General features: G+C 42.8%; 1 protein-coding gene across 2 annotated transcripts; it reads left to right on the top strand.

Moving 5' to 3' along the window:
- Window positions 1-912: 912 nt before the first annotated feature.
- LOC143099294 (uncharacterized) lies at window positions 913-23126 on the top strand. 2 transcript variants are annotated; one of them, XM_076262389.1, is made up of 10 exons: window positions 913-1082; window positions 1623-1702; window positions 1891-2036; window positions 2775-3041; window positions 6444-6704; window positions 15847-15883; window positions 16034-17559; window positions 19019-19288; window positions 19694-19954; window positions 20105-23126. In XM_076262389.1, exons 2-10 carry the CDS (start codon window positions 1668-1670, stop codon window positions 21667-21669), a joined length of 4368 nt encoding a protein of 1455 aa, XP_076118504.1. In that variant the 5' UTR covers window positions 913-1082; window positions 1623-1667; the 3' UTR covers window positions 21670-23126. The 2 variants fall into 2 exon arrangements, with proteins under 2 accessions (XP_076118504.1, XP_076118505.1); XM_076262390.1 differs by having other exon boundaries at window positions 914-1082; window positions 1891-1970; window positions 20105-23124.

The raw sequence follows: 23126 nt of genomic DNA, 5'->3' as shown, positions 1-23126 counted from the left end.
TATGTGTTTTCTGCCATTTCTCAGTTTTTCCAAACTATACCTGCAAATGTTTACACTGATGTAGCAATAGTGTTATTATTGTTGTTGTTCAGCTGTTATTATGGTTATGGTGCTACTACAGGTGCTATTACAAGTAGCATGACTGTGATAGACAACACAATAGCTATTTGAAAGAGAGAATATGCAGGTTAATATCTAGCATTTGGGTGCTGGGAGAAACACTCTGGGCCTCATCACTTACGGCTGGAAAGACACACACACACTCACACACACACAGACAGACAGACACACACACACACAGACACACACACAGACAGACACACACACTCACACACACACACACACACAAGAAGAACAGCAAAAACTTGTTTGACATGATGACTGTCATAAGCAATTTTGGCAAGGACACTGATTCTCTGTGTCTCTCAAGAAACTCAAGTGCGATAGTTAACGAAGTTTAAGAGTTTAAGATTGAGCAACCTCTTAGAAGACATTGTTAATATACAGCTCTGGAAAAAAATAAGAGACCACTGGATGTCATCCTACTGTTGCTAAGTGACATTCAAATGAGTTGACGGTCATATTCCAAATTAAGAGACATTTGAATATGACCGTCAACTCATTTGAATGTCTCTTAATTCTGTCCAGAGCAGTATAACAAAAGTTGAGTACCTTGATGCATTCCAGTGCCTAATGCATTTAATTGTTTTAATTCATGAAGAAAATCTCCAAAACAACACCAAATAATTGCCAGGTATAACTGAACTGTAATACTGCAATAAAAAGCTCAACAGACAAACTCCCAGAAAGTGAAATTGAATGTCCTTCTGAATAGTGAACATATTATATACTGTACCTCCCACGCTTTGTCCCAATGCCCTACTGCATAGTTTGTGAAGCGTGGGGTAAGAAACCGTGCCAGAGGAATCCGTGTGGGGTAACAAACCGTGCCAGAGGAATCCTACCTGTTCAGGAACTGTTCAGACTTACAGGGATCATACTATTTAGGGGGAGCCTCACACCAGTATAAATCTGTGCTTTGGTGAACACAGAAGGATTACTTTGTCTCTCTTCAGATGAAGGTATGGACTAACTAATCACAGTTATTTTTAGACTTACTCTTCACAGAACTGAGAAAGCTGTGATGAAATGCATTTGAAGACACCTCTTGTTGATTAGACCATCTATGTGTACATGATACTGAAAAGTGTACATTTTTAGTGTAGTATTCTCAGATACTGTGGAAAAAAAAACATGTTCACAAAGACTAAACTATACATATATTACGTTGGTAACACGCACTATGTGACACATATTTAGTAATAAACTGTGCATCTGTTTAACTGCGCTTAATATTATTTGGCGATATTCCTGCTTTCTTTAAATGCCTAATGCAACTCGTAATGGAGATGCATCTAACACGATGGCACACTTCACCAATTATAGTATCCAACCTGAAAGAGAAAGTTCCTCTCTGCGTTGTGCTGTCACTGAGCTAAACTGTGCTAAAACTGATATGAGGTGGTTTTTCATTTGCAAATATTCATTCATACATAGTGCAACTAATATCGATCGATCTGAAAAAACTTCAGTGCTTCTCTGGTTTGTCTCACCTTGTGCAGGTCTAATGAACTATCAGAGTATTGTGGAGTGGAAGGAAGGAGACTATGGAGTCACAAACCCCACAGAACCACAGCCTTGGGTACTGTTGCAATGCTTTATATTATTAAACCCCACAGAACCACAGCATTGGGTACTGTTGCAATGCTTTATATTATTAAACCCCACAGAATGACAGCATTGGGTACTGTTGCATTGTTTTATATTTAAGTTTAATCATAATGGGTGAGAGTGTTTCCCTTTTAATGATTGATTATGGCGTATCTTTAGTGATGATGATGATGCCTCCAGTCCAGCTGATGTACAGCCTCCTGAAAGCCCAACAGTGTCCACGGACATCAACCAAACAAGTGAGGTCAAGGAGAAAGAAAAAAGAGGGGTGTTGACCATAATAATAACAATGGATCACTTTTGCTGTAATTAACTTAACATTTTTACATCACTATCGTCTACCTAAGATATTTATATGATCGTGACAGGTGTGAGATTGTATCATAGTTAAATGCGTGTCATATTCCAGATACAGATTTCTTTCGGTTTCACCTCTAACATTCTTCAGGTAAGAGACACACCCTGGCTCCGTTCGAAACGAAAGACAGCTGCCTGCTGCCTCCCTCCCTAAATAGAGAGCTGTCTCACAAGACGTGACTTTGAATTGAATGAATCTTTTAAGAATGAGCGTAGCACTCTAGAATCTTTGTGTGTGTCTAGAAACACTACGGTACGACATTAGCAAAAGACTGACGTTAAACTAAATTTGCTTACAGAAGCTAGCAGGCTAACAGTAGAAATCAGTTTGACGGGCGGCACATATAGACCAGACGCTATCAATGGTTACAACAATGGTATAATCAGATAGTAAAGCATTTATTTCGCATTACAAATCTACAAATCTAAGCAAAATAATGTCACACAAATCACATTTCAACAGATTCAGCAGCCATTATGGATGTAATCCGCCATCTTTGTTTTCAGATATCTTAGAAGGCAGCAAAGATAGTTTTTTCCCATTTCGAACCGCTCTTGCAGCCTCGCTCCCCAGTTAGATATCTTAAAAGGCAGCAGTTTTTCCCGTTTCGAACAGAGGCCCTGTCTGTAGGGTGTTCTACATAATCCTATTAATATGCATAAATGAGTATTGTTTTCATCAACAGTTCTTCCTCCACCTGGACTGATTGAGGTCACCTCAGTGAAGCCAGATTCTGTGTGTTTGAAATGGGGGTCTCCTGAGGGACTGATTGGGGAGCAGCAGAAATTCTGGGTCACCTGGAACAGCCACACCGCTCAATGCTCTCTCCCAGTGCGAGGGCTCAACTTAAACATACAGGACCTGTCCCCAGGAGTCACGTATGATGTCACAGTTGCCACACTGGGTGACCATGGGAACAATAGTCAGGGTGTGTCAGCGTGTTTTTGCACAGGTAAGGAGTCAGACAGGAACAAACAGGTGTCGAAACCAAAGATAACATCTGGTCCCTCCTGCTCAGAGACCTGCACTGCGATTGATAGATTGATAGTATTGTTATCTTGTCATGTGATGTGGATGGGAGTGTAGAGCAGCCTCCTTTGTCCACTTTCTCTTTTCATTTCGTTTCACTTTGGTTTCAGTCAGTCTGTCATAGAATTCTGCCATTCACTTTCATCACCACACACGTTGCAGTTTGAGTCGGCACCCCAGTCACACCTCTAAACCCTTAGGTGTCTCTGGCCTGTTTCAAGAATATTTTGCTTTGATGTAGAGATTTTATAACCTCATCAACACCTCACATCACTTGGCCACAGTGTTAAACTGTTTATCGACAGTCTGCCACCTTGTGGCCTTTTGCTAGTTATTATTGTTCATAAACGTTGTCTTAAAGCAACACCAAAGAGTTTTTTGTACCTTAATATTGTTTCCAAAATCGTTTCAGTGGTTCATCAACTCGTAACGGGGTGAACGGCACTTCTGCATTCGCTTTGCGGCCCTCTATCGGCTATAACCGTACTATATAAGTTTGCCAGATCGGGTAGCGGATCTGTAGTTCGATGGAATGAGACAAAAGAAGCTACACATTTGACTTGCTTCTGATGTCGCAATCCATCATACTTTCATTAAATCAGCAACATACTCTACCGTGTCTGTGGACATTGTTATTTCCAAAGCTGGTGCTGGATAAACAAATAGCGTGCGTGTGACAGAGGAAAAGTGCTTTAGTGTTGCTTTAAAATACTATTGGTTTAGATTGTTTCATCTCTGATTACACCTAAAAAATACTCTCTCTCCTAGCCTGGCCTTGCCTTCCTACATACTTCCGCTCGATTTTCATCTCCCTCCACGACTCCGTCTTGGATTCCGGCCATTGGCCTCGCTCGCAATGGGGAATTCGACTCCGAGCCAATCAGCGAGCAGGAGGCGGGAGTGAGAGACAATGTCGAGATTCTGTGCTGTGTTTGAATTGTAGTCCTCGAGGAGTTGGCAATGGCATAAGTTAATAAAGCAATTCAGTCCGTGCTGGCTATGCTTCCAAATATTCAGGAATTGAAGTCCGAACAAAAGGAGTGTTTAACACATTTTATTTCGGGCAAAGATGTCGTGGCCCTACTCCCTACGGGATTTGGGAAACGTTTGATTTGTATCGCGCAGTAGTGGTGTCAACAATAAGCGATTCGGCGATGCATTGCAATGCGGGGCATGCACGATTCAGCATCGATGCGGCAACGTGCCATAATCGATTATGTCACTGTTTATTTTCTGGCCTTGAGTGGACAATAAAGTTGTGAAGTTTCAATTTTTAGCCGTTAATTGCTGTGGTGAACGGTTCGCGAGCAAATTTCGACATGCATGGTTGTCTCCAAATTTGGGCTTTAGTTTTACAATGTGTTTAAATTATTCTACATGATTTCATAATGGGCCAAATACAAAATAGATGTTACAAATATCGCCTAGATATCGGTAAATCAGAGGACAGCTGACTAAGAGTTTGTGAAAGTGGCCTTAATGATCACAAAATGCTAAGCATGCATCTATGCTATTTGAGTTTCTTAAAACTGAGCTTTGCTTAAATTGTTGAATACATGATTTCATAACAGGCCAAATATAAAATAATGTTAAATATATCCTAGATATCTAAATATTAGATGATCAAATGATTTACAGTTCTATGTAATATGCCATGTTTCATGTTTTTGTAATGTTTCATAGGCTACAGTGATGCAGGTCTACTGCTGTGAATAGGCTAAATACAACTTTGATCATTTGTATAGCCTACTACTGTATTAACTTTGGCCTTGGTGCCCTGACATGTGGCCTTTGTGCCCCCCACCAAATATGCCCAACTGAAGGCCAAGTAGCCTTGACCCTAAAATGGTGAAATTCCATTATTTAATGACATTTATGTCAAAGATACAGGAGAGTGATAATAGACACATAGCAGGCAATAAAATCTGTTCAATATCTGACTGCTTGTATTGGCTCATGACCTCAAAATTTCCCTTGTTGTGTGCAGTAGAATTTTGATGCATCGCAATGCATTGCAATGCATCGTAGAATCGAATTGAATCGAATCGTTACCTGGTGAATCGTAATCGAATCGATTTGTGAGGGCAGTGCCAATGCACACCCCTATCGCGCAGTAGCCTCAATATTAAATTACAGCATGTGCGGCAGACCCAGTATGAACGAAGCGGCGTGTTTTGAATGATCACATCTAGCTTTGACAATTGTGATGATATTGTAGCACCGTCGCCGAGGCTATTTGCCCCTGTGTTGGGCTTTCCCCTGCGTTCCCCTGTGTCTTCTGTTTTCCCGCCGTGTGCGTGTGTGTGTGTGCGAGTGTTTGTGTCTCCCTCTCCCTTCTGTGTCATAGAATGTGTCATTGAGTTCTGATGTGTTTTGATTGGGGGTAGGTGTCCGGGAGTGAATATTTAGGGGTTCAGATAGGTTAGCGATCGATAAGGGGAGGGAATAGGATAGGGGGTTCTAAGACGTCTAGTAAGTTTAGTCAGAGTAGAAGTGGATTACGTGCGAGTGAGTTGTGTTGCGTTTTTGGCCGATGAGTGTGAATGACGAGTGATTGAGACCGTGATTTATCAGCGATCAGTTTGTTGTTTTGTAGTGGACACCTCCTGTTGCGTACATGCACTAGCCTGTACATCTATAGGAAATAAACTACCGGAGTTTTGGAACGATATATCAGCCTCCCCGTCTCCTAACTTCTCATCGGCGTTACAATATGTTATCTTCAACCTTACTGTTGAATAGTAATCTGCTATTTGCTATTCTTCCACTAACTTTTACATTTGTATCGCAAAGCTGGCATCGGTCATTTACATCCATCTTGTTCGCTCTGGTGGGGAATGGTTGTTGTAGGCTATACAGCGCACGCAATTTCTGAGCGTTGTAGTGTAGCTTACTTCACGATCGAGCTGGCGCATAACATATGTCACGGCCAAACGTTAGCGATTGGGTGAAATCAGATCCAATCATTTCAAACTTCTACCACGCATCCAGCTTGCAAACGTTCGTCAATAGCCGAGATCCCAGACCCTTGTAGAAGCTAAGCGTACCAAGGGGATGGCAAATGGCCAGGCTACTCTCATACATGCACGCATGATTAATTGAATTGCATATCTTTGTTTTATTATATTAGTCTGACTCAACAACTCTGAGAGTAACCATGTCAGTGGCCAACAAACATTAAACATTATAATAATATTCAAATATTCCCGTTTCATTTCTAATATTAGGCTTGTTTTTTAATCATTTGCGTTGACAGTTGTACCGAGGAATTAATTTGTTTAATGAATCGCTCAATGTAGTATTCTGCTATATATTTCTTCTACAGAGATTCCTGAACCACAGAACCTAGTGACTGAAACTGATGCCACATCTGTGTCAGTAACATGGAGGAAACCAGCAGGACTGGATCAAGTCTCGTACATTTTGACACTCTGCAAAGATGGAGAATGTGTGGAGAATGTCTCCACAGATACTGTGGAATATGCATTCTCCAACCTTCAAACAGACACAGAATACACAATAAGTGTTTGCACTACTAGCCTGAATGGAAATCAGAGTAAGGCTGTCCTCCGCACCATAACCACAGGTAACAAGTTTCAATCTGAACATACAGTTGTGCTCATAAGTTTACATACCCTGTACATACACATGCTAAAGAATCAAAATAGCCCCACATCATCACATACCCTTCACCATATCGGTACTGTGAGGAGGTGATCTTCCCCCTCCTCACTGCCACGCTGTGAACTCTTGATAGAGTAGCGTTTTGCGAGGTTACTCACAGCAGGTACCCTTGTTACGTTGCGCAAGCAAAGCGCAACGCGGATTTCGTATTCACATTCATACTTACGCACACTCGCATACACTCACACACATACACGTACGGACTTTGATGGACAATGTAATGCTTGTGGACAATGTTTGTATGTTTGCTGGGAACTTGGGCAACATGCCAGGACTGGGGAAAAGTTTGTGGACTTGTAGGGGGGAAGCGGGGGAATGTTTGTCCGGGCGGCGCCATTGCAACCGCGACAGTAAAACGCGACATTAAAACGCACTCATTTATCATTTCTCCCTTCTGCCACAGAGTAATTTACATACCATCTTTGACACGTAGTGAGGGCCCCACTGCCATGTCTCATTTTCCACACATTTTCCACCGTTAATTTCCCCATAGCTGCGAACACAAGCATACCCAACTTACCTGTCTGCCGCTTCCAGCTCAACGGCCCATGCGAAGCGCGCTCGCTGGGAGAGGAGGGTTTTCTCTCCAGCCTCGGAGCTGTGGGAGCGTGCATTGTGAACATTGGGGGGGGGATGGCGTGCATTTAGCCATGATATGAATGTTTATTGCCTTGTTGTTATGTTGTTATGAATGTATATTGGTGGTGGATAATCGCGATTATGTATATTTTGATTTAAAGGGATTTATTGTTTGTGTAAATACTTTTGTGTGATATACTATGAAGTATCTAGACTCCTGACATGCAGCCGTCCTACCACATGCTCGCTGGACCCTATACCTACGAGCCTACTTCAGTCCATCAGCCCGACCATCGCACCAGCTATCACACACGTGATCAATGCCTCGCTAACCTCCGGCACATTTCCAACAGCGTTCAAAACGGCCCGGGTAACACCGTTACTTAAGAAAGCTTCTCTCAACCCTGCTCAAGTCGAGAACTACCGCCCTGTCTCACTCCTGCCTTTCTTATCCAAAGGCATTGAACGAGCAGTCTCCAAACAGGTCTCTGACTTCCTTTCACAGAACAACCTTCTGGATCCAAATCAGTCTGGGTTCAAAAGCGGCCACTCTACCGAAACGGCTCTGCTGTCTGTAACAGAAGCCTTAAAAGAAGCCAGGGCGACCGCTCGGTCATCAGTACTCATTCTGCTTGACTTATCGGCTGCCTTTGACACGGTTAATCACCGCATTCTTCTCTCTATACTCGCTAACATGGGAATCTCCGGTTCTGCTCTCTCCTGGTTTGAATCCTACCTCACAGGACGCTCATTTAACGTATCATGGCTTGGTCAGCTATCTGCACCTCACCATCTCACCACAGGGGTCCCCCAGGGCTCAGTACTGGGCCCCCTTCTCTTTGCTATCTACACCACCTCCTTGGGACAGATTATCCGTTCGCATGGTTTCTCATACCACTGCTATGCAGACGACACACAGCTCTATCTGTCCTTTCCACCTAATGACCCCTTGGTTTCAGCACGGATCTCGGATTGCCTCTGACATAGCTACATGGATGAAGGCACACCACCTCCAGCTGAACCTCTCAAAGACTGAACTGCTGGTCCTCCCAGCTAAACCTACCATACACCACGACATCAACATCAAATTTGACTCTCTGTCTGTTTCACCTACCAGGACTGCAAGAAATCTAGGAGTTGTTCTCGACAACCAACTAAACTTCTCAGATCATGTTGCCTCAGTCGCCCGGTCATGCCGTTTCGCACTCTACAATATACGGAAAATCAGGACTTACTTAACTCAAGATGCCACCCAACTTCTGGTTCAGGCAATAGTCATCTCACGACTTGACTACTGCAACGCCCTCCTGACAGGTCTCCCAGCCTGCACAGTGAAACCACTTCAGATGATCCAGAACGCGGCGGCGCGCCTGGTCTACAACCAACCCAAGAGGGCACATGTTACCCCGCTACTCATCCAGCTACATTGGCTACCTATGGCGGCCCGCATCAAATTCAAGGCTCTAATGCTTGCCTACAAAGTAGTCTCCGGTTCTGCTCCCACTTACTTGAATGCCTTCATACAGACATACGCTACCTCCAGACCGCTGCGCTCCTCAGACGAACGACGTCTAGCTCTACCTCTGGTACGCTCAGGCCAATCCAAACTTTTCTCATCTGTTGTTCCTCGTTGGTGGAACACACTGCCAGTTCCTACAAGGGCAGGGACATCCCTCTCCATTTTCAAAAAACTCCTGAAGACCCAGCTCTTTAGAGAACATCTCCTCTCATAGCAACACTACAACAAGTCTTGCTGATCCTAGCACTCACCAGCCGTCTTAAACGGACACGTAACTGTTAAAAACAGCACTCACTGATGCACTTATTCTTACTGTACTTATTCTTATGTTTTTTTTAAATTGTCCTAATATTGTTGAGAATCGCTCTAAAACTTAAACTGTTTACCATGTTGTTAGTCGCTTTGGTTAAAAATGCGTCAGCCAAATGTAATGTAATGTAATGTAATGTAATGTAATACTTACCTGTACAGGGGGAAATGGGGTGAGCCACTTGGCTCTGATTGGTATCAATTTGGAAGGGAGGGGTTTCCTTGTTAAAAGGGAGCCTCATTTCTGTTCGGGAGAGCGATGGGGTAAGAGCTAAATGCTGATATGCTGTAATTGCAAATGCTCTGCTGACTTGTGTTTTGACTGGCTAGAAGATATGGTTGTTTTTGCTTGTGCCAAACCGGAAGCTACAAGCTAATAGCTAATAGCCAGGTATTTTTGTTGGACATTTACTTAATTTGGATCTTTGGTTATTTTTGGATTATTCTGGAATTTTTATGTAATTTTGGCAGTACATTTGGCATTTCACCCAGTGTGGGCCTTCATGGAACTGCACCTTTTTCAAGAATAAACCACAGCATATTCTTGTACATTTTGCCTCGTGAGCCTCCTTCCACCTCCAAGTGTCCAGCCTTGCCTCACCCGCACCCAGGGTACCGCAAGCCCATTCACAGTACTTTCCATAAAATCATCTCTCAATGCAAATCAAACCAGCTATTAGGCTAACTGAAATAAAACCATGGCAACCTCTAGGTATGGTGAAGGGTATGTGATGATGTGGGGCTATTTTAATTCCAAAGGCCAAGGGAACTTTATCAGGATGCATAGTATTTTGGATCCATGAAATAACTGACCTTTAAAAATAAATAAAATAATAAATAAAAATAAAATCTGCCTGCCTCTATGGGAATTTTACATAGGGGTATGTATACTTATGCCCCCTGTATTTTAAGGGGGCATAAACATTTATTTATTTATTATACATTATTTATTCTCAAAGAAAATTGGTGTCCTTAAAGGTTGGATTTTCCTCATTTTTTATTAAGGCATTACAGTAAGATGAGTTGTGAAGACTGATCAGTAGTTATATGGATGGGTACGTCAGTAAAGAGTAGCTATATAGATGGGTATATCAGTAAAAACTGATCAGTATCTATATGGATGGGAACGTCAGTAAAGACTGATCAGTAGCTATATGGATGGGTACGTCATTAATGACTGATCAGTAGCTATATGGATGGGTACGCCAGTAAAGACTGATCAGTAGCTATATGGATGGGTATGTCATTAATGACTGATCAGTAGCTATATGAATGGGTATGTTAGTAAAGACTGATCAGTAGCTATATGGATGGGTACGCCAGTAAAGACTGATCAGTAGCTATATGGATGGGTACGTTAGTAAGGACTGATCAGTAGCTATATGGATGGGTACGTTAGTAAAGACTGATCAGTAGGGATATGGATGGGTATGTCAGTAAAGACTGATCAGTAGGGATATGGATGGGTACGCCAGTCAAGACTGATCAGTGCAGTAGCTACAGTGCCTATAAAAAGCACCCACCCCCCTTGAATATTTCCCCTTTTATTGCTTTAATAATCTTTGTAAATTTAATTTGGCCTTTTTTTACAGAAGTTTACAAAAATCCCCTCTTTAATGTCAAAGTGAAAGCAAATTTCTACAAAGTAATGATAAATACATAATGCAAAATAAGCTATTGCATACATATTCACCCTCCTTAAAGGAGATATCCGACCGAGTACTGTCGATAGGGGGGAAAAATGACCCCTGTTAGCTACGGGGGCATGTTCTTAACACTGCCTTTGTGCCTCTTAACAGACACAAAACGCAATTAAATATTAAAAATGCAAAATTAAAAATTCTGTGCAACATGAACAGGGTCCTTACGTGACAAGATGTGTTTTCAACTCATACATTGTGCAGAAACCGTTTAAATGTAAAGTTTGCACTGTCACCTACCTCCTTTCCCATCGGTCACTTCAGCGAAAGTCTAGAAGACATAGAGACATAGACTCACAGAGGTCATTAGCCTGACGAGCCAGACCCACATCAAGATGTAGGGTCTGGGAACTCACCATTGGCAGTGCTCAATCCGTGGGGTGAGATAAACGGTTGTCTTTCAAATTCCCTCTGCATGCAATAGGATAGCGCTAGTGTAACGGATGCCAGCTAGCTTAGCTGTGCTTGTGGAACGTTGGTAAACCTTACTCCCCGACGCCTCAAGAGTGCTGCTGGCATGCAAGCCAGTAGCCTGGGCTATTGGCTCAATTGTTAGCGTGCTCACCTCCCGATCCGAGGTGCTGCTGTTTGCGGGTTCGAGTCCGGGCGCGTGCAGGACTGAATCGCGCAGGTTCAACACAACGCAGATTACATTGGTGCCGTGACCCGGATCGGGAGTGAGGTTTAGGGGGGTGAGTGTAACGGATGCCAGCTAGCTTAGCTGTGCTTGTGGAACGTTGGTAAACCTCACTCCCCGACGCCTCAAGAGTGCTGCTGGCATGCAAGCCAGTAGCCTGGGCTATTGGCTCAATTGTTAGCGTGCTCGCCTCCCGATCCGAGGTGCTGCTGTTCGTGGGTTCGAGTCCGGGCGCGTGCAGGACTGAATCGCGCAGGTTACACTAGGATAGCGCTACAACTCACTAGTCCCATGTTTTCCCACCAGCGGAGCTAGTTGGCTAGTTGAACAAACTTTTGCCAACTTAAAAAAAAGCTTAACTCGAGTCACGATTCAAAGACCGCTGTTCGCCAGCAGCAGCATCCATCTAGCATGTTTTCAATTAGCAGGGAATTCACACGGAACCGTTGCAACTCTGCCATCATTATGTTGCCCGTCCACCAATGTGATTGGCCTGACCGAAGTTTGGTTTTCCCAGCTCGCAAGCCAACGGAGAGTCACTAGACTACCCCGGCTGCAAATTACATTTGCTGCCGCTACGGTGCGTCTAGATTTCTAGGCTAGGAGGTCATACCCTCTCTACGAAAACTTTAAAGGAACACGCCACCCAATGTCAGTAGTAATATATGTTCTTACCTTAACTTTCACGAGTTGAGTCATACCTCTCCCGTGTCGGTACGTGCACTCAAACGCTCTGGTGCGCTGCTGGACTGTGTTAGCATGTTGCTATGCTAGCGGGCTTTGCCGTAACTAAGCGTAGAAGTAATCAACTGTACTTTATTTTTTGCAAAAAGAAAGAAATCCTTGATTAAATTACAAGTCATTCACATTATAGGCTACTTTACACACTGTTATGTCAGGGTGACTGACAAGCCTGTTCTGAAGACTCCCATTCATTTTGACTGCACGAGCGCGTCTTTTTCAGACAGACAGCGCAATTAATTTTAAATGAATGACCTGGGGGTCGATCCAGCATGGATTCTAAACTCTGTGGTGGATAGGATCTACAATTAGGTGTTAACAATACTACTACGCTAGGTCGTAGTACTCCCAAGTGCTATTGCGCCACACATTGTAGTTCTCCTGTTTATTCGCTTGGAAAATCGCCACGTTTCATGTTACGTGGCCGTAGCATTTCTATCAACTACTCGTGCAACTGTATTTAAGTTGGGAAAACGTGGATGTTTTTTATTACTTCTACGCTTAGTTACGGCAAAGCCCGCTAGCATAGCAACATGCTAACACAGTCCAGCCACGCACCAGAGCGTTTGAGTGCACGTACCGACACGGGAGAGGTATGACTCAACTCGTGAAAGTTAAGGTAAGAACATATATTACTACTGACATTGGGTGGCGTGTTCCTTTAAGTACCCCCTCAAAAATAGGTAATTAAGCACTGTAGTGGTTATGACCATATCAGTGACTATGTGACTACATGGAAACGGTCCAAATGATGCCTGCGGCTTGCACAGTAATGTAGTTACATAGTGCAGTTACATAACATGCCCCCAAAAACTGGCATTGTAGCTAACTGGGAGCTCTGTGCATTAGCTGCAGCTACTCCAGATTGCTAGCACCGATTTTTGTTGTTTTTTTCCCTATCAACAGTACTCAGTGATATCTAGTGATCAAGATTCAGGTAAGATCGGCCGGATTTCCCCTTTAAAGTGACTACATCCTACGCCAACAGCGATCCAGCCAATTGGTGCTAATAGTCTCACAGTTAGTGACATGGAGATTGCCTGAGTGCAGTGAATGTGTATAGCAATAGAAAGACGTCTGCATCTGGAGGATCCAGTCACTGGTCAATCAGTATTCCTGGCTATAATTCCACCATGAAGACAAAAGAACACTCAAAACAACTCAAAGAAAAGGTTATTGAAAAGCATAAAAGCATAAGTGAGGGGATAGATACAAAAAATGTTCAAGTCACTGAACTTGCCATGAGGTTCAGTGAAATCCATCATTAAGGAATTGATGGAATATGGCAAATGTGCAAATCTGTCTAGAGCAGGCCAACACCACAAACTGAGTGACTGTTCAAGAAGAACAATGGTGAGGGTAAGGCCACCAAGGCACCTATGACAACTCTGAAGAATGTAAAAGCTTCTGCAGCTGAGATGAGAGAGACTATGCACACAACAACTTTTGCCTGAGTTCTTCACCAGTCTGTAACGATCCTGTTTTCCCTGCCCCTCCTTTGTTTGCCTCCTGTGCCATGTGCTCCATTGTTCCTGTGCTGCACTCTGTCAGTAAAGTCGGTGTGTGCTGTCCTGCATTTGGGTCCAGTTAAGAAGCAGTCCGTGACAGAATGACACAGCAAAGCATAGACCCAGCTGGCATTTATCAGTTTTTGAAATTCGATTTTGATTCTAATGTTCCTTGGGAGCCTTCTTGGGAGCATTTCTTGGTGGACAATGAGGACGTCTGGTCCACCGAAGACGACGATGACTGGTCCACTGAGGAGTGGTCAACAGACCATGAAGGTTTCCCTGAGCACCTCTGATCCTGATCCTGATACCGCAGAGGCCATTTCTGTTTCGGTACCTTCCCAAGCCTTGTCTCCTCCAGTGGCCAGCTCTTTGTCTCCTCCAGTGGCCAGCTCTTTGTGTCCTCCAGTGGCCAGCTCTTTGTCTCCTCCAGTGGCCAGCTCTTTGTCTCCTCCAGTGCCAGCCCCACAGTGCGCTCCTCCAGTGACACTTCCATTCTCTGTCCCAGCTCCTCTCCACCCTCCAGTCCCGGCTCCTCGCCTCCCTCCGGTCAAGGCTCCTCGCCACGCTCCGGTCCCGCCTCCCTGCAACTTCTGGTCCCTTCCTGTTCCTAACCTCCCTGTTCCCATGACTCCAGTCCCCAATGCAGTCCCAACTCCGACTTCGGCTCCGGTCCCTACTTTGACACCGGTCCCGGTTCCAGTCCTGACTCCAGCTCTAGTCCCGATTCTGGCTCCAGTTCCTGCTCCTGCTCTGGATCTGGCTCCGGCTCCGGCTCCTAATCCTGATCCGACTCAGGCTCCTGATCCTGATCCAGCTCCAACTCCGGCTACTGATCCAGTCCCGAGTTCGACTCCGGCTCCTGATCCAGTCCCGAGTTCGACTCTGACTCCAGATTCAGTCCCGAGTTCGACTCTGGCATCTGATCCAGTCCCGAGTTCGACTCCGGCTCCAGCTCTGGCTCCAGTCCCACATCAGACTCCTGCGCCGGCTCTGGCTCCTGATCCAGCTCTGGCTCCGTCTCTGACCGGCCATCCGCCGGGCCGTCTGCCTGACCCTCCTGCCTTTGGCCCCCTCCACCCACCCTGCTTGGCCTTCTCCTTTTTTTTCTGTTGGACCGTCTGGAATCCGGCCTTTAAAGGGGGGGTACTGTAACGATCCTGTTTTCCCTGAGCCTCCTGTGCCATATGCTCCTGTGTTTTACTTCCTGTCCTTGTGTTTTAGTTCCTGTCAGCCATGTGCTCCTTTGTTTGTCTTGCCATGTCTCAGTTCTCAGTCCATGTCTTGCAGTCACCTGTCTCTTGTTTTACCTTGTCTCTTGTCCACCTGTGCCCTGTTAGCCTTGTTAAATCCCTGTGTATATAAACCCCTAGTTTTGTGATGTGTCATTGTTGTATTGTTCCTGTGCTGCACTCTGTCAGTAAAGTCGGTGAGAGAATACTCTTTGTGTGCTGTCCTACATTTGGGTCAAGTTAAGAAGCAGTCCGTGACACAGTCAAAGTTCTATGGGTGAGTGGCAGAGCTCTTTAAATCTTGACTAAAGTTCATCCAAAGACATGTGGGAGACTCCATGGTCAAATGGAAGAAATTTGTTGGTCTGATGAGACCAAAATTGAGAATGGTGTTGGTAGCATCATGCTGTGGGGATACTTCTCGATTGCAGGCCCTGAAAGGCTTGTAAAGGTAAAAGTAAAATGAATTCAGCAACATACATGGAAATCCTGGAGGACAATCTGATTCAGTCTGTAATTGAACCACGAGTTGTGATGATAGAAAAGTGTTAGAAATAAAACTACCCTTGCATCGCATTGCAATAGTCTGTTTCATAGGTCTGTTTACTTTTCGGCGCAGTACTACTAACTGGAGCAGATAAAATTCTGCCACTGCTGAGAAACTAGTCCCTCAAAATGTAAGGTGATCATGGTGATTACAGGTGTAAAGGCTCTTCTTAGAGTAATGTGTGTGCATTGCTTCATTTTTTAACTTGAGCTGGAGAAACACTTCATTGAATATTAAATTATTTTGATCATTATTATCAAACTATTCCATAGGAAATGGGCCAACCAAGTCTCCAGTCAACAGTGAAAAGTAAGTGTCATCAATCTTGCCATGGATATCAAAGACCCTGTAGGGGATACTTGTGTATTTTGGTAATGTCTCTATAGTTATCTGACTAGTCCTCCACCAGTGTTGTACACAGCCCATCAAAAGCCTAAATCTGTTTCTTTTCTCTCACAGCCATCCCAGCGAATTTTTGCCAATCGAAAAACTCACAGAGAGATGCCAACAACTAACAACAGGCAATCCAGCATGTTTTTTACTTCCAACAAAAAAGAGTGACATCGATGGAAATTCAGCCGTCAGAAGATGGACTTTCGGAGGAAAACACAAGAGTAGGAAGATTAAAACAGTCCTCATGGTTGGAGAAACTGGAGCTGGGAAAACAACTCTCATCAATACCATGGTCAACCACATCTTAGGGGTGAAATGGGAGGACAGACTTTGGTTTCAGATTACGGAGGAAAACAAAAAGAAGTTGCTTACGGAATCTCAGACAAGTGAAATCACTGTGTATGAGATGGAAACATCCTCTTCTTATCTCAGAGTTATTGATACCCCGGGTTACGGAGATACTACATCAAAAAAGCTTGACAAGCAGGTTTCACAGAACTTGGACATGCTGTTCTGCTCTGAAAATGGTATTCATGAAATCGATGCTGTGGGTCTTGTGGTGAAGTCTACACAGAATCGCCTTACCGAATTTCAGAAGTATATATTTGATGCCATTCTCTCCCTGTTTGGTAAAGATATAGAGGAACACATAGTGGTGTTCATCACACACTCAGATGGTCTACCTGCTGGAAACATCCTCACTGCCCTCAGAGAGGCTGAAGTGCCTTGTGCCAAAGATGACCGTGGGAGACCACTCCATTTTCTGTTCAACAACCGACAAACTGAAAACCGTGAAGAAGAACACTTCAGGAGGCCCTGGGACTTGGGACAACACAGTATGGAAAGCTTTTTCAGTTTTTTGGAGTGTATTGACGCAAAAGAGTTGAAGATGACAAAGGGTGTACTGAGAGAGCGCAGAAGGCTGGAGGCCTGTGTCAACAACCTGCAAGATGCCATCAAGATGGAGGAACTGAAACAGAAAGAGCTACAGCAGACTCAAAGAGCCCTGGAGGAAAATAAAGGGAAATCAAGAAAAAAGAAAGACTTCACCTATGCAGTTGATGAGCCTTACAAAGCCATGGTCCCAATCGAGTCGTCCTGGTGGCATTTATCCAAGACTGCCACCTGTTGCCTCTTCTGTAAGGAGAACTGCCACTACCCTGGCTGCTGGGTGAAAGACCTCTCCTGGTGTAGCGTCATGAAAGATGGCCGCTGCACTGTGTGTACAAACAAGTGCCCTGTCTCGGCTCATGCCAAGCAGAAGATGATCTATGAGCCTAAAACTAGAGAGGTTACAAGAACCAGCGAGACACTGAAGCGACGATATACCGATTTAAAGGAGTACAAGACAGTAATTGAAGAAGAACTCAAGGAATCAATATCTAAAAAGGCCGCCTTGTTGGAACAGGCTTATCAATGTATTGTCAAACTGGAAGACATTGCATTGAAGAGGAACTCCAACACTCTCATTCATCTTGACTTCCTCATTGAGAAGATGAAGGAAACCGGAGCCATTGAGAAGGTTCAGAAACTAGAGGAGCTCAATAAGATTATTCAAGCTCCAAATAAAATCACATTGGCTCACTTGGCAGGTAAGAAGATACTTGTTATACATTTACATGCTATTGAAATCATTTTACATTTACATTTATTACAGGCAAAATGCACTGTACTGTTATCTGAAATCTTATTATTATTATTCTATAACCAAAATGTATTTAATTAATTCAGCTTGAACCGTTTAAAGTAACTTCGTTCAGACTTTGTAATGTCTGATACTTTATGCAGATTACACTTTTTTTTGTCTTTTACAATGGTCTTTAACGATTGACCATGTCAGACTAGGCGATCAGAGAACCACAAATTCTTGCCTGCGTCTTAGTCGGGAGATTGGCCACATTACAAGATCATGTAGCCTATCTATCGTAGACTTCTCGTCCCATCTCCTCATAGTGTCAGTGCCAACACAGGAGTTGTAGGAGATTCTCCAAAGACTGTTGGTCGTGGAGTCGTGGAACGTCGCAGACAATAAATCACGGGTTGTTGAATATGTCACATTACAAGATGCGTTCCTCCTTTGTCGTCGTTCTTGACTTTTCATATTTGGGCACGACACTGGAAATGTGTCTGCTATGACAAAACTGTGGCAAAAATCGTGTAGTCTGTATAGGGCATAAAGGACAAGGCTGCTATGTATTTTTCATTTTTGTAAACTTTATGCTTTTTGAGATATTAACAAAAAACAAGCTTATTTTTTTGCATTGGTATTATGACATCATAGACAACATCCATTAAACTATCTGCCTATCAACATCCATTAAGCTTTCTGTCTACCAACATCCATAAACTATCTACATTTAAATTAAAATTTCAACTTAAACTATCATCCACTGTATTATGACATCATAGACAACATCCATTAAACTATCTGTCTATCAACATCCACTAAACTATCTGCCTATCAACATCCATTAAACGGTCTATCAGCATTTGTTAAACTATCTACATTCAACTTTTAAACTATCAACTTTTAAACTATCAAGATTGATTAAACTATCATCCATTAAACTATCTGTCTATCAACATCCATTAAACTATCTGCCTTAACATCCCCATCAAAAATGTTCCGGATCGATCAACATCAAATGAATGTCACTTTGATGACCTAGGCTTAATATCTCTAGCTATGTTTTGAATTTAAACTCTGTAATCATTAAATTTTAAGTATGTCAATCTAAAATACAAAATTGAAAATAAATAAAGTAATGTAGGCTACCTCTCACGGCAATACCTTGATGGCCCACAGGTGGGCTGCGGTCCACACTTTGAGAAACTATGTGTATCAACATCCATTAAACTATCTGTCTATCAACATCCATTAAACTATCTGTCTATCAACATTCCTTAAATTATCTGTCTATCAACAACTTTTAAACTATCTACATTCAACTTTTAAACTATCTACTTTTAAACTATGCAACAATTAAAGTATTCATTTTTATGATATAGCTAGTTGAAATACAATTATTTTACCATTTGCATTTCTTGCAGATGACTTAGTCCCTGAGAATTTAACAGTAGACTCAGTGACAGCAACATCGGCTAACATTAGCTGGGGCCGCTCACGTGAGACGAAGCAGCTTCCACACAGTTTCCTGATCTCCTACCAGAGTGAAGGGACTGAGCCACAAACCTTCTCCTCAGAGTGCCGCAGTTCAGCCATCACAGGGCTGAAGCCATACACCGAGTACACAGTCTCTGTATCCACTCAGCTACTGCACGGAATAAAGAGCCAAGCTGCAGTCACTACAGTCCACACAGGTGTGCCATTTCAAATCACTCTTCACCATCATGTATCACTGGTCGCACAGGTGTGTCCTTTTTTGCTAACTTTTGGCTTCTGAAGACTATTCCAGAGTGAAACTGCCAACCGAATTGTCCCCAACATTTACCTGAAGGGCCCTTTAAGCTAGCTCCTCACATGTATTTTAGGCAAAATGATCGTTAACGCAAACATAATCATGACAGGGTGTTTGTCAGTTAGCTATGGAATGTGTTCTGTAATTCTTTGACAAACTTCAAATTGCCTGTATGAGGTGGAATCTCTCTTTCACATTCCTCCACAATCATATGCCCCAATCCTTTGTCCAGTTTCAAAACAACAATCTGTATAATTGTTAAACACTACTTCAATATTATTTTCATTCCATTACAATGTTTTTATAGAACTCCCTGTACCAGAGACCCTAACTGCTGAAGCTGGTGAGACATCTGTGTCGGTGACATGGGGGAAGCCAGCAGGACTAGACCAGCTCTCTTACTCTCTGACCCTTAGTAAAGATGGGGAAGCTCTCGAGACCGTCTACACAAAATCCCTCAGATACAACTTCTCCGACCTACAGACAGACACAGAATACACCATCAGTGTCTGCACCACACTGAGCAATGGAGATCACAGTCTGGCCGTCGTCCACACCACACACACAGGTATCATATTTCAATCACAACATCCGGCAGGAGAAACAACAAGACTTCAGTTGTGGAAGCCATTTTTAATTGAATTTAACGTGTTACTGTACCATTCCCCTTCGCTCATAAAACCCAATTAATCAAAGAGCAAATCAACATCTTTTGCAGGGAAGCCTCTAGCATGTGGAGACTCGGACAATGGCAGACCTGATGGGAATCATTCCATAAGAGAATTAATCGAGAAATGTCAACCAATAAAAACAGGCACACCAGCATGTTATTTGCTTCCAACAGAGAAGAGTAACATTGAGGGAAATTCAGCACTTAGAAGATGGACTTTTGGAGAAAGAGACAAGACTGTACCTACTAAAACGGTCCTCTTGATCGGAGAAACTGGTGCTGGGAAAACAGCTCTCATCAACACCATCATCAACTTCATACTGGGAGTGGAATGGGAGGACGGAGTCTGGTTTCAGATCACAAAACAAAACACTACAACTGACATCACAGTTTATGAAGTTTTTGTGGAAACTAGTTCTTCATGTCTGAGAATTATTGACTCTCCGGGATATGGAAGTGCTGATTGGACAGAACTTGACCAGAAGACTGCAGAGAACTTGCGATTTTTGTTCAGATGTGAGGATGGAATCCATGAAATCGATGCTGTGGGTCTTGTGGTGAGATCTACACAGAGTTACGTCACACAATTCCATCACTGCATCTTTGAGCCCATTCTCTCAGAGTTTGGTGAAGGTATAGAGAAGAAGACCGCAGTGTTCATCACTCACTCTGAGGGAATACCTGCTACAAACGTCCTAACGTCCCTCCGTAAAGCCAAGGTGCCTTGTGCCAAAGATCCTGCCGGAAAGCCTCTCCATTTTCTGTTCAACAACCAACAAACAGAGCGGCATGAAGAGGACCAAGAGCGCGCCTACTATGCAGCATGGAACCTAGGAAGGGACAGCATGAAAGAGTTTTGGGGTTTTCTGGAAGATAGCCAACTGGGATTTACAGATGCATCAGAAATTTGTGTGAAAGAGCGTAAAAGGCTAGAAGCTCGTGTCAGTAACCTAAAAGATGCCGTAACCATGGAGATCATGAACCAGAACAAGCTTCAGCAGACAAACGAGGCCCTGGAAAAGAACAAAAGAAAATTGGACAAAAATGAAAATTTCCTCTTTGAAGTTGAAGAACCGTACAAAGGGAAGGTTTCAATTAAGTCGTCTCTATGGCAGTTGAGCAATGGAGCAATGTGCTGCCCCATATGCCAGGAGAACTGCCATTATCCAGACTGTGGGTGGGTCCAGCACACATCCGCTTGCATTGTTATGAAAAATAACAGGTGTACAGTGTGTACTGGGAAGTGCCCAGCCTCCAGTCATGTCAAACAGCGGAAGATCTTCATACCTGAAAAGAGACGAGTCGTGAAGCATGCTGTGGAGTTGAAACAACACTATGGTGAACAAGTGGACGTTAAGAAAGCAGTTGAGAAGGAGCTGAATAAATCGAAAGCTAAAATGTCAAATTTGCTGGAGAAAGCCTACCGGTGCATGTTTAAACTGAAGACCACTGGCTCAAAAAGGGATTGTATGTCCATACTTCCACATCTACATTACTTCATTAACAAGACAAAGGAGATGGGAGATGATGACAATGTTCAGAAATTTAAGGAACTGTACGAGCAAATCCAGACTCCTTCAAGAAGAAGAGCCAAATTCTTTACTCGGCTTTAGACCTTTAGATCTATCTATCTACATTATCTATCTATCTATCTATCTATCTATCTATATTGTTACTTATTCTTTTGTTTAGTTTTTGCTGGGAGTATAACATAGAAATGAATGAGGAGAGGAGAGTGTACAAACTTAACATAGCAAATATCTGAAGGTCATTTAGGTCATAAAAGATATTGAGCTCACTTTCGTTTTAAATGGTGGGAGATAATGTTTTCAATCGTGTATTTGAATAATCAGAGACAGCGATTTTACCGTTCAATTGATTAATTGAAATCGTTATACAGGTTCTTAATGTTGTTTACTGTAAGTTACATAACTGACACAATTAATCAAAGATTATAATAGTTGTGTTATGATGGTAATCAATCCATGGCATTATATTGTTTTTGAATAGTTTACTGAAATGTCATCTTAATCTCTTTTGCAAGTCGTTTTTGGAATATCTTATTATATTCTAATCATTGATCTTACTGACGAAAATGTTTTTGTACTTGTATTGGTTTAATTGGCATGATTTTGTTTGTTAGGCATTATGGGAACATTTATGCACTAAAATCTGTAAAGCAGACATGTATTGGGATTTGCATGCAGGTGTTCATGTACTATGTGCATGCATGCAGGGATCAATTCAAAGTGTGAGTCCTTTAACTCAGTGTTTTTCAACCACTGTGCCGGGGCACACTAGTGTGCCGTGAGAGATCATCAGGTGTGCCGCAGAAAATTACCCAAATGTCACTCACTGGTCCAGAAAAGCAACTGTTGCATCAAAGAATTTATAATACTCTCATTGATTGTATGATTGCACTATTTGTGGTATGTAGGCATTGTACAACAGGGGCCCCCTATCCAGTATTCACAGAATCATCACATATCCAGTTCAAAACAACAATTAAATTAGATATAGTCACCTACAAATGAAAAAGAGGGCGCTTGTTATATTGAGCAGGTCTTGCATACAAGCCATAATAAAGCCATATCGGTGTATTATTTGAAATTTTAGGCTATGGTATGTTTATTTTTTCTTCACACAGGATTAGTGTGTTAGTGTGCCGTGGGACATTTTAAGTGTCAAAAGTGTGCCGTGGCACAAAAAAGGTCGAAAAACACTGCTTTAACTATTTGTACAGAGGTCATTAATAAAAGAAAGAATGTGAAATGAGGCTTTTGCGCAACAGGTGAAGAAGACAGAATTACCCATAATGTGCCTTTACTGTAGTGGATTTTTTGAGACAGAAATGAGAGGAAAATAGTGATTAAAATGGCTGTTTAAATTGTACACTAATGCACTCTTGCACATTTTAAATCTGAAATAAGGAGGGATGTGAGGCAGCTATTAACTGTAAAGAATGCATCTACAAATGAAAATCTGCAGCCTATGACGCAAATCCAATAGCCTAAAAATGTCTGGTCTGTGGATGTCTGCTTTAACTGTTGATAGTTAGGGTTGCCACATT

Source organism: Alosa pseudoharengus, unplaced genomic scaffold, assembly GCF_046254945.1.
Source record: "Alosa pseudoharengus isolate Yale_2024_CS ecotype anadromous, Long Island Sound unplaced genomic scaffold, YU_APseudo_1.1 YU_APseudo_1.1_scf_27, whole genome shotgun sequence".
In the NCBI taxonomy this organism is placed as follows: Eukaryota; Metazoa; Chordata; class Actinopteri; order Clupeiformes; family Clupeidae; genus Alosa; species Alosa pseudoharengus.
This window is presented reverse-complemented; position numbering and strand designations above follow the sequence as displayed.